Genomic DNA, 11,564 nt, shown 5'->3' on the forward strand with positions numbered 1-11,564 from the left:
CTGATCAGCTTCTTTGACTGGGTAACGGGGAAGCTGGATATTGGGGAGTCCCTGGACATCGTGTACCTGGACTTTAGCAAAGCATTCGATAGCGTACCACACCACAGGTTACTGAGCAAGATGAGTTCTATAGGATTAGGTAACACATTGACGAAATGGGTTGGGAGCTGGCTTGGAGGTAGGCTCCAAAGGGTGGTGGTGAACGGCACCCCCTCCGAAATGACGGAGGTGATTAGTGGAGTACCACAGGGCTCAGTCTTGGGCCCAATCCTATTCAACATCTTTATAAGAGACTTGGCAGAAGGGCTTCGAGGTAAAATAACATTATTCGCCGATGACGCCAAACTGAGTAATGTAGTGGGCAAATGCACAACAGACGAAGATTCAGTGCCCGACAACATGATGCACGACCTACTCCTACTGGAGCGATGGTCTAGGACATGGCAACTCAACTTCAATGCCAAAAAATGCAAAGTTATGCACCTGGGCAGCCAGAATCCATGCAAGTCTTATACCCTTAATGGCGAGATCCTAGCAAAAACAGTAGCAGAACGAGACTTGGGGGTAATCGTCAGTGAGGACATGAAGTCTGCCAATCAAGTGGAGCAGGCTTCGTCCAAGGCAAGACAAATCATGGGCTGCATACGAAGGGGTTTCGTCAGTCGTAAGGCGGAAGTCATTATGCCATTGTATAGATCCATGGTGAGGCCCCACCTGGAATACTGTGTGCAATTCTGGAGGCCGCATTATCGCAAGGATGTGCTGAGACTGGAGTCGGTGCAAAGAATGGCCACCCGGATGGTCTCGGGACTCAAGGATCTACCATACGAAAAACGGCTTGACAAATTACAGCTATACTCGCTCGAGGAGCGCAGAGAGAGGGGGGACATGATCGAGACGTTCAAGTATCTTACGGGCCGCATCGAGGCGGAGGAAGATATCTTCTTTTTCAAGGGTCCCACGACAACAAGAGGGCATCCATTGAAAATCAGAGGCGGGAAACTACGAGGTGACACCAGGAAATTCTTTTTCACTGAAAGAGTGGTTGATCGCTGGAATAGTCTTCCACTACAGGTGATTGAGGCCAGCAGCGTGCCTGATTTTAAGGCCAAATGGGATCGGCACATGAGATCTATTCACAGGGCAAAGGTAGGGGAGGTACATTAAGGTGGGCAGACTAGATGGGCCGTGGGCCCTTATCTGCCGTCTATTGTTTCTATGTTTCTATGTTTCATGGGAGATATCTGATTCTGAAAGTTTCTTTAAAACAGAAGTAGAGAATGACACGGGGAAAATATTTGATCCCGTCTCTGCCCTGTCACTGTCCCATCCCCACGAGTTCGGTCCCCGCCCCCACCCCACAAACCATCTGATCCCATCCACACTAGTCTCAAATAGTTTTATACTGAACTTATTTTATTAAAGTATAAAAAGAAACAATATTCTGTACAACTGTCATTTTATAAATCAAAGTTCTCGCTGCTGAACTAGAGAAAGATGTTCAGCTGGTATGGCTTTGTTTATAAATGTTTATCAATACAACTAATATACTACTTTATCCTAAAGCAAAAAAAAAAAAAGAAATTTTTTTTCTACCTTTGTTGTCTGGTTTCTACTTTCCTCATCTTCTCCTCATTAAATTCGTTCCATCCTCTGTCTGCCTTCTCTCTCCCTCCCCCCTCCCATTGGTCTGGCACCCATCTTCTTCCCTCCGCTCCCCCCCATAGTCTGGCATCTCTCTCTTCCCCAGTTCCCTTCAGCATCTTCTCCCCTCTCTCTTCCCCAGTTCCCTTCAGCATCTTCTCCTCTCCACCCCCATCTCCCCCTTCGTGTAGTCCAGCAGCCCCGTCCCTCTCGCCATCCAGGTATCTTCCTCCCTACCTTCGTGGCGATTTCAATTTTGTTTTCATAAGCAGCCGGAGTCTTGAAGTTGCGTGTGGCTGCTGGAAAAGTCTCCTCTGATGCAACCGGAAGTTGTGTTAGAGACCTTTCTGGCAACCACACTCGACTCCAAGGCTCCAGCTGCTTGTAGAAACAAAATTGAAATCGCCACGAAGGTAAGGTGAAGGGAGGGAGATGCCCGGACAGACGGTAGCAGCAATCGGTAGTAAGGAGGGAGGAGACTGTTGGCCACGCGATCGGTGACCGTGCGCGCTCCCTCCCTTAACTGCGGAGACAGGGCCATTCACCGCTCTACGGGGCGGTGAATGGCCTTCTTCCCGTACCTACGCAACCTTTTTATTTTTTGCCACTGTTGCGGCTAGCTGCAGGTAATGGCCACCGTATCATTCTCTAAACAGGAGGTTATTCACTTGTGTTAACATCTAAACTCCGAATGTGTACCAGGAACTTTTTTCTCTGATCTTGGGGCCCTACTGCAACAAAAGGTGGAAGGCCATTTGATACTTGGAAGAGGGGGGATTTTAACAGTGGATCTGACTCTTGATAATTCGGGAGTGGGGGGGGGGGTCGTCTCATTATGGGAATCAGGATAGAAAGAAATTTGATGGATTTGTTGCAGCATAGGGTCTGCAGGACCCATGGCGACATCTACATCTGACTGAGAGAGGTTATTCCTATTTCTCAGAAGTACATAAATACCACTCTACGACTGACTATTGGGAAGTGTAGACGGATAGTCTACTGCAGGTCCAGGATGCGAGGGTGGAGACTCTGATCCTGGTCAGATCATGCCCTGGTTTGGTTCTCTCTAGGCAGTAGGTTAGGTAAACATGGCAGGAGGTTTTGGCGTTTTGATGATGGGCTCCTATTGGATCTGGTTAATGTCCAACAATTGATGGAGAATCTTAAGAAATATATACAACTTCATGGTGATACAGAGATTTCTCCAGTTAATTCTGGGAGGGGCTGAAATGCGTAATGAGGGCCTTTAGCAGGAAGGAATGTCCCATGAAATCCAAGAGTCTTAAACAGCAACTTGCTACCCTGGAGTCACAACATAAGCACATAAGGAAGGAGGGGACAGCACAGAGGTGTTGCACAAAATTAACCGTATTCGAGGTGAATTTCAGGTCTTGCAAGAATTTTTTAAGACAGGCAATCGGGTGGGGCGTTTGCTAGCTCATAAGCTTAAGCAGAAACGTTTGCAAAATCATATCTCTCAGGTTCAGGGACCAGACAGAGTTGATTATCAATCCTCTGGACAGATAGGGGAAATCCTTACACAGTATTATACCAAACTTTATACAGTGGAGTCTCCTGTTCCTGAGGGCAAAATTGAGGCTTATTTATGTCAAGTGGACCTTCCTTGTTTGACTGGGGAGGAGGCTGAGTGGTTATTTAGACCGATAGAAGAGGATTAAACACGGAAAGTAATTAAGGCCCACCCCCCTGGGAAAGGCCCCTGGATTAGATAGATTCACTAATAGATTTTACAAAACTTTTAGCTCACTGCTGGTATGACCCTTGACAGAACAGTTTAATAGTATAAAGGAGGAGGATGTGTCGTCCTGGTCTTGGTGCTTAGCGGGAGTCACATTGATACTAAAACCTGGCAAGGACCCCACTTAGTGTCCTTCTTATCGTCCCATCTCCCTGCTTGGGACTGATTATAAAATATTCACTGGTGTCCTTGCTCAGCGATTGCAGGGTGTAATGGGTAAATTGGTGAAAGATGATCAGGCGGGTTTCATTCATGGTAGGCAAACCTATGATAACATTAGAAGGGCTCTCCATTAGTTTACTCGGCAAGGGCACATAAGGTGCTTGCTTTGATCTTGGGGGTGAACACAGAAAAGGCCTTCGCCCGGGACTCTTGGCCTTTCATGTTCCGGACGTTGGGGATTGCAAGTCAGTTTTTGGCTTAGACAAAGGTGTTATATACGAAACCTCTAGCCGTGTTTAAAATAAATGGGAAGTGTTGTGCGGAGTTTGAGTTGGCCAGGGGCACAAGACAGGGGTGCACCTTATTGCCCCTTCTTTTTGCTCTGGCAATAGAACCTTTTGCCCAGACTATTTGAGATAGTGAGAGTATTATGGGAATCCCTAATGGTGGGGTCGAGCACAAGATACTCCTTTTTGTGGACTATATCCTTCTTATGCTGAGCCGCCCTGGAATATTTACAGGGGGTTGTGTCTGCTCTACAGCAGTATGGTAGGGTGTCCGGGTTTCGGGTCAATATGTCTAAGTCAGAGATTCTTAATCTAACCATTGCACTGTATGAGAAGAAAAAACTACAGGAGCTATACCCCTTTTGGTGGACGCGCACTCCATACATTATCTGGGGATTCGCCTCATAGCTGACTTGCAATCTTTATATAATGAGAATTTCCATCCTTCCTTTAACAATTTCACGAGGACTTGGATAGGTGAGAGCGACTGCCCATATCTTGGCTCACTAGAGTGCATGTTCTCAAAATGATGGTTTTGCCTAAATTTCTCTTTTTTTCAGCCTTGCCTATTCTCTTACCTAAATCATTTTTTGCGGCCCTACATTATAAAGCATTCTCCTTTATTTGGAGACACAGGCCCCCACGGGTTTGGAGAGCCATATTATTTCAGCTGAGGGATCGGGGTGGGATGGCAGTTCCCCAATTTTATTATTATTTGGCTGCACAGCTTAGATATTTGATTGCTTGGCAGAAGGAAGTACAGAAGACATGGGTCCAAATGGAGGCTTGTTTTGTTGGGTTTTTTTTTTTGGGGGGGGGGGGTCCCTGCGCCATCTTCCGTGGCTTTCCTTGAGTCAGATCCGAGCTATTGCCTCCCATGTTAACCCCTTATTGGGAATGCTGATATGCCTGTAGTCCCCTTTCAGGGACCACTTGTTTCCTGGGAGGGTTTACTTTAGCCAAACACCAGTGCTAGAGGCAGAGTAGTTCATCACTGGACATATTGACTCTAGATATAGAACATGGGAGATAGGGGGGATAGTTACTTTGGGCCAATTCTTGGTGGAGGGTAAATTGATTCTAGCATCACATATGCAGGAGGAATATGACCTTGCGGTATCGGAACTTTTTCAATACAAATCAACTTATTAAATTTATCAAACAGAAGGCCGTGTTGGACCTCCTGCGGAGGAGGAGCGTCAAGGCAGGGGTCGATGCTCTGACCCAGGAGATAACATCTGCTGATGATGATGCATGTGGTAAATGGGTCTCTGTCAACCCTGGCTGAAGCAGGTATAGACACCTTTAAAGTCTGTGCAAAGGCTGTATCTGCAGTATCCCTGAAGGCTCTTGTTTGAGCATAGCCCAGATCTCTTCCTTGAGAGTAGGCATCTGCACCAGAAGAAGTAATGACACAGAAGCAGCCTGCAATGCATGTTATCTGGGCATTAAGACAGATGTCAAAGGCATGCCTGAGTGGAGACATGATCTGCAGCGATGGACAGCGGTCCACAGTGCGTCGACGCTTACTATGCACTGAGGAGGCAGATGTTTGTGATGACGCTATGCCATGCCTAGCAGGAGAGGAATGTTTGTGTTTCTTAGCTTTATTACATGATGCCTCCTCTGATGGATGAGGCATGGAAGAATATGACATCGAGTCCCATCTATGAAGACAGTCCGAAGGTCAACACTTCCTACTTGGTGTCGAAACATGCTGTGTCGATGCAGGCTGTGCGTTGGGTCCCGAATCTCCTGATATGCTCAATGTCAATGCCAAACCAAAAGGTTTTCACACTGAAGTTGTCAGGCTTTTATTGTCCTCTTTTGCATATGGAGACAGAGAGCACAGTGAATGTCCCAATAGACAGGACCTACAAACTGAACACAACGGTTAGAGGGATCAGAGCCTGAAATGGTCCAATTACATCAAGTACATTTCTTAGAGCTGCTCAACACTTTATTTTATACGGAGGGAAAACGGCTGATTCAAAGTCGGCCCATAGAGCTCTATGGCCCTTAGAACTCAAGTAAAAAGTATACCAAGAAATATTAGCGCTCCTTGGGGTAAAAAAGGCCTAAAGTAGCCTGAAGGCAAAACCCCCCAAAACAATTGACTGATCTGAATCAAATTCAAGGTAAATGTTAAAAAAAAAAAAAAAAGAACCTTGAAGTTTGACGCACTGAGGAAAAACTGAAGACTCAGTTTATTTCTGCAGAAAATTAAGAACCGATGGTCCCGTGAACCAACGCTTTGTAAGGTGGCACTGGCTCGTGCATGGTATGGGCACTGCCTAAAGGTTTCAAGTGACAGTGCACTTGGCAATGCTCATACCAGGTTCCATGGATGATGTCACTCACATGTGAGAATATGCCTACTTGTCCTTGGAGAATTCAATTTATTTTAAATACGAGAAAAACAATATTTTCCCCTGAAAGGGTACCGATTCTTTGTTCAACAAGGTTGCTAAGAAACAACTGTTTAAGAAAGCACAAAAAGCTTATTTTTAAATGCTTTTTATCTTCTTGTTACTGCAGAAAGATGCTCTACCATTTTCTTTCCAGTTGAAATTTGCTAATTAATTGTTAAAATTAGATTCTAATTATATGTCTGTCCCATATTTATTTTAAGTTATTTTCAGTTCTTACTACAAACAAATTATGCAGATGTAGAACACACCACAAATGAGAAGTTAAGCCAAAGTATTACTATAATGTCATATAATCACATTTGGCTTTTGCTACTCCCTCACAATTTGAAAGCTATACAAGCTAGCTCACAAATGCAGCTCAGACTGAGTGTTTTGGCAATTTTAACAGCTTATAAAACCAGCTAAACATTGTTATACATAAAATATTACTGTATATGATTGTCTGGGGCCTCTTTTTTTTTTTTTTTAAGTCTTTGCAGCAGTAAGAAGTAAGGAGCTTTAAACAAGAATATATATTCCCTTGCTACATTTGACTCAGAAAAAAACAGAATACCTTGCCACTACTTCCAAAATGCTTTTTTTTTTAACCAGTACTACAGAATGTTTTAATTGACTGAAATAAAAAGACCAGAACAAACACAGGAACAAACTGAAACCAAAATGTTCACAAATCAAGAAAACTTGATCCCATGAGATCAAAGTTCTTGAAAAAAAAACAAAAAACAGTTACAGCTTCAAATTTACAAAGGTTCCATTCTGAAAAATAAGTACTGATGTTTACAAAAAAAGAACAAACAGCTGATTAAATCAGCTCAGGTGTACAATATACATTACATTAGTGATTTCTATTCGGCCATTACCTTGCGGTTCAAGGCGGATTACATTCAAACTAAAAACAAGAATTACATTCAAAATTTGAAAGAATAAAATAAACGATGATATAAAATTTTTTAAGGTAATAAAAATTTAAAAAAAAACATTGGGTAAAGAGTTACCAACTGGAAATAGAAGTCTTTAGGAGATAAGAATGGGGTGAATTATGTGGTTTTAGATAACATTAGGTAAATAGAAGAATATTAGAGAGTACTAAGGGTATAGAGAGTGTTGGATGTTGGGTTGGGATTAGGATAGGGATTGGGATAGGTTATATGTGTTTTTTGAAGAGTATGGTTTTAGTATCTCTCTTGAAGGTGTTGTAGTTTGTAGTTGAAGATAACAGGGTGGTGATTTGTCTATCCAATCTTTGTAATTTAAAAAATGCTGAAGAAAAAAATACCATTCTTAAATAATGGATAGCAATTGTACAAGCAGCCTGTAAAACAAGAGGTCTAACCAGTAGGAGTGGCCTTGTGGTTACAGTTTTCTGAACTGTGGATCAGGACCTGCAAATTTCACATTTGGGGTCATGACCTAGTTAGACTCTCCATAGGTGCTGTCATTATTCTGCAAGGAGAGAGAGAAGGGGTGGCACATAGTTTACTAGCTGCAATTATGGGGGTCACAAGTTTAGAAATGCAATTATATAAAAAAAAAATCCAAATGCAATAATATAAGCTGTTGACAGTTACAGCAGATACAGCCTAAAGCCAAGAAAACAAAACGTGATAAACATGCGTTGATGTGATCTCTAAGGCCTGCTGAAAACCCTGCTCCCAAATAAGTTGTGTTTTTAAGTACAAGAACATTTTCTTATATCTGCAGTTATACTATATTCAAACCTACTGTGTTTCCCATAAGTTGTTTTAAAAATTATGGTTTTACAAAAAAGAAAATGTCTTATGACAACTTTTAACAAAGAAGCACACAATTATAGAAATTATAGGCATAATTCTATAGAAATAAGGTATCATGAATCTACCATCCTATATAATTAGAGAAGTGCAGCCAAAAAGCCATAATATAACTCTGCCCTTAAACCAAAAAAGAATGAAAGAACTGTACTAGCTTGCAAATAGAAACATAAAACATAACTGTACTAGCTTGCCTTAAACATAAAAGATAACCACAGATGCTATTTTATGCAATATCCTTTACACAAAGAGCCTGGGTTTTTTCCGACCATACCAGACTGGACTTTAGAAAAAATACTTTTAAGCACCTCTGATGCAATTAGACAAACCAAATTATATAACCATTTCTCAAAGAGTGAAAAGAGCAAATATTTTTATTTGATCCAGCTATAGACAAGTAAAGAATTCTTAAACCCAAAAACAAAACCTTGAGCTAACCGACCAAATATAGCACTCAATGAAATTACACTGGAATACTTTTAAACAAATAGGATATATATATATATTTTTTTATTATTTAATTCAAAGCATACTTAAGCTCTGGAACTTTATTGCCAGAGGTGGTTGCAGTGGTTAGCATAGCTGGATTTTAGAAAGGTTTTAACAAGTTCCTGGAGGAAAAGTCTGCTATTGAGACAGACAGGGGGGAAGTCACTGCTTGCTCTGAATAGGTAGCAAGGATTGTTCCTACTATTTGGGATTCTGCCAGGTACTTGTGACCTGGATTAGGCACTGTGGAAACAGGATACTGGGGCTAGGTGGACCACTGGTCTGATCCAGTATGGCTGTTCTTATGTAACTTAGAATAGCGAGGGAGCTGGAAAGGAGAGAGATAAAGCAAGAGGTTCTGGCATACTGCAGCCCCCTCCCCCGCCAGATCACCCGCTTTCTATACCTACCACTTGGGTAACTTTGAGGACGCCGAGGACCGAGCGCAGGTAGTCTAGGTCGCACCTGTAGCCTCCCAGCGCGCGGCGCTGCATCACCGGCTCGGTGGTGGGTTGATACGGGCTGCTGGCTCCCGAGATCATGGACGTGCTGGACGCTTCCCCGTCGAAGCCGTCCAAGTCCTCGTTGTTACCCCTCATTTTGGGAGAAGGAACCAGGAAGCGCAGAGCCCAGGAAACACTTACAGGAGACGGAGCCCCCACCGAGCCTCACAGGCGACAGGCGAAGGGCATCGGCCCGGCCCTTCCGCAGCCCCCAGCGAGGCAAAAGCAGGGCCCAGCCCGGCAGGAGCGCCGCTTCTCGGCAACAGGGAGACAGGAGCAGGCGGCCAATCAACGGCTTTGAGCCGGGACGGCAGCGAGAGGAGCGGGGAAACCCCTGCCGCTGCTCCCCGCCTTCATCCCGCCGCCGCGTCCACACGCTCTCGCCCGCCCCCGGCGGATGACGTCAGCCACAGGTACGGCCGAACACGAAGGCGCAGAGCCATCCGCGGCCTCCTCACCGGATCTTTTTTCCACCCCCCCCCCTTTTTTTTTTTCAATCCTCTCCCTTTGCCCGATTTAAGGTACTAAGGTGGAGTCGCTTCTCCGGCTGCAGAATAGCCCCGCCCATTTTGCCCCGCCGGCCTACGGTTGCGCATAAAAGCTCACCGCGTAGCAACGAGCTGCATGCCCATGTGCCGTGGGTGGAGTCGCCTGAGGCAAATGTATCAAGTTTCTTCACATGTACAGCAATTACTACAGCCAAAGTACTCTGCCTGTAGCCTAAACGGGCGTTTGTTCAGGGAGTCTCAAGTCAACCCGTAGTAATATAGATTAGAAGACGATGCACATAGGGTTTCCATATTTGTGAAGACACACAGCTTTAGATTCACTCTCCTGCTTCCCTCCCTCACAGCTTGGTCTGCCATCTTTCTCTCCCCGTCTCACTGGACTTCCTTCTTTCCTCTTTTACCTCTCCCTAGGGTTACCATATTTTTTACCTGGAGAAAAAAAGAAGAGAATACAGGACTTTAACCCTCACCCAGCCCCAGGAGCTAGGTTGGCAGGGCTGGCTTATAAAGAAGGTGGTGGACTCTTCCGCTCTTACCTCCTGGACATTGCAATTCTAGTTTCTTTGGGAAGTTGGCAGCTCAGCAACATGAGCCCGCTGCCATTGGCCTGCCCAGAAAACCGCCTATCTACAGTGACTTCCTGTTTCCGCAGAGGTGGGATATGCAGAGAGGCGGTTTCTCAGGCAGCCCCCCACCGAAAAAAAACCCCAATTGCAGCCAAGGAGATAAGAGAGGAAGAACTACCAGATTCCTTGTAAGTCAAACCCAGCCAGAACAATTAAAAAAACAAAAAACAGCCAGATGCCTGGACAGTCCTCTAAAAGAGGCAATGTCCAGGTTTTGCCAAGCATATGGAAACCCTACTTCTACCTCCCCCCAATCGGGTATGACATTGCTCCCCTGGTCTCCCTATGGGATAGGCAAGGCCACCAAGAGAAAATCCGTGCTCCGGTACAAATATTTTTGAGATGACATGTTTAAGGCCAGTACCTGAAATGAAATATAGAACATAGAAATTTGCCGTATTGCTGTTGAGAATTTTGTTAGTGGTTCTAAAGTTAGGTCAATATTGCTATTGTCTTTCTGCCATTCAACAAGTCATTTATAGTCTCTAATCTCTCAATAAAGTAGACAAAAAGGCACGCAATGTCAGTGGGTCCCTTATGCTACAATTATAGCATTTACAGGGAACTTTACCTGTAAAATTATTTCTTCCTTCGCTATCCTGTAAAGTCTTTGCAGTCCACAATGAATCAGCGTGGCTCCTGTCCCGTGTTCTTCTTCCTCCTGGGATTCAGTGAGAAAGCAAGGAGGAATAATCCACACAATAAGTTTGAAGCTAGGAATGAACCCATGAGAACACTCATCAGTAGTCACTTTCACAAGTTTTTGTTCATTGAATTTGAATGCACCATATTATGTCTCTCACGTATTTCATCATTGTCACAGCCTTCTATTGCTTTCGCAATCTTGCATGCAAAAGTTCTCGCACCGTTCTTTGTCTTAGTTTGTAAGGAAGTCTTCTTCTCGAGATGACACATTTCAGTTTTCGTGATGTTTCTTGGGCTTCATTGGGCCCCCTTGAGCTTCAAAGGCCCTTGAGCTGCACCTCCCTCTCCTCAGGCCTGGGGATAGGTACTTCTCTCTTTTCTTCTCCAGGGCAGGCAGCACACAGGAAATAGGCAACATATTCAAATAACAATACACATTATGTTGTAGTACGCCACCAACAGTGCCAACACAATATACATTACAATATATTAATAGGCAATATAGGGTATAAGGGAAGATGGAAGTAACAGGAGTTTCAGAGAAATAAGGGTGATTAAGTCAAGGAAAAATTGCAGCTGAAGTCAGAAAAAGTGTGGGAAAGCGATTGCAGCTGGAGTAGGAATGGATAGTAGTGTTGCCCGATTCACTTTGGTTAATCGATCATTTCCCTCCCCCCCCCCCCCCCCCAAATCGGACTCATTGATTCAGTGAAAAGCC

General features: G+C 44.2%; 1 protein-coding gene across 2 annotated transcripts in view; it reads right to left on the minus strand.

The window, feature by feature from the left end:
* The window catches only part of CMTM4 (CKLF like MARVEL transmembrane domain containing 4), an 84,610-nt gene extending 75,043 nt beyond the window's left edge, over positions 1 to 9,567 (minus strand). Inside the window, exon 1 of one of the 2 annotated variants that reach the window (XM_033942461.1) lies at positions 8,974 to 9,559. In XM_033942461.1, coding sequence (XP_033798352.1) covers positions 8,974 to 9,162 — 189 coding nt within the window. In that variant the 5' untranslated portion in view covers positions 9,163 to 9,559. Of the gene's footprint in view, positions 1 to 8,973 lie in introns of both variants that reach the window. The other variant, XM_033942462.1, reaches the window with a different exon arrangement.
* Between the last annotated feature and the right edge of the window lie 1,997 nt (positions 9,568 to 11,564).

Source organism: Geotrypetes seraphini, chromosome 4 (assembly GCF_902459505.1).
Source record: "Geotrypetes seraphini chromosome 4, aGeoSer1.1, whole genome shotgun sequence".
Lineage (NCBI taxonomy): Eukaryota > Metazoa > Chordata > Amphibia > Gymnophiona > Dermophiidae > Geotrypetes > Geotrypetes seraphini.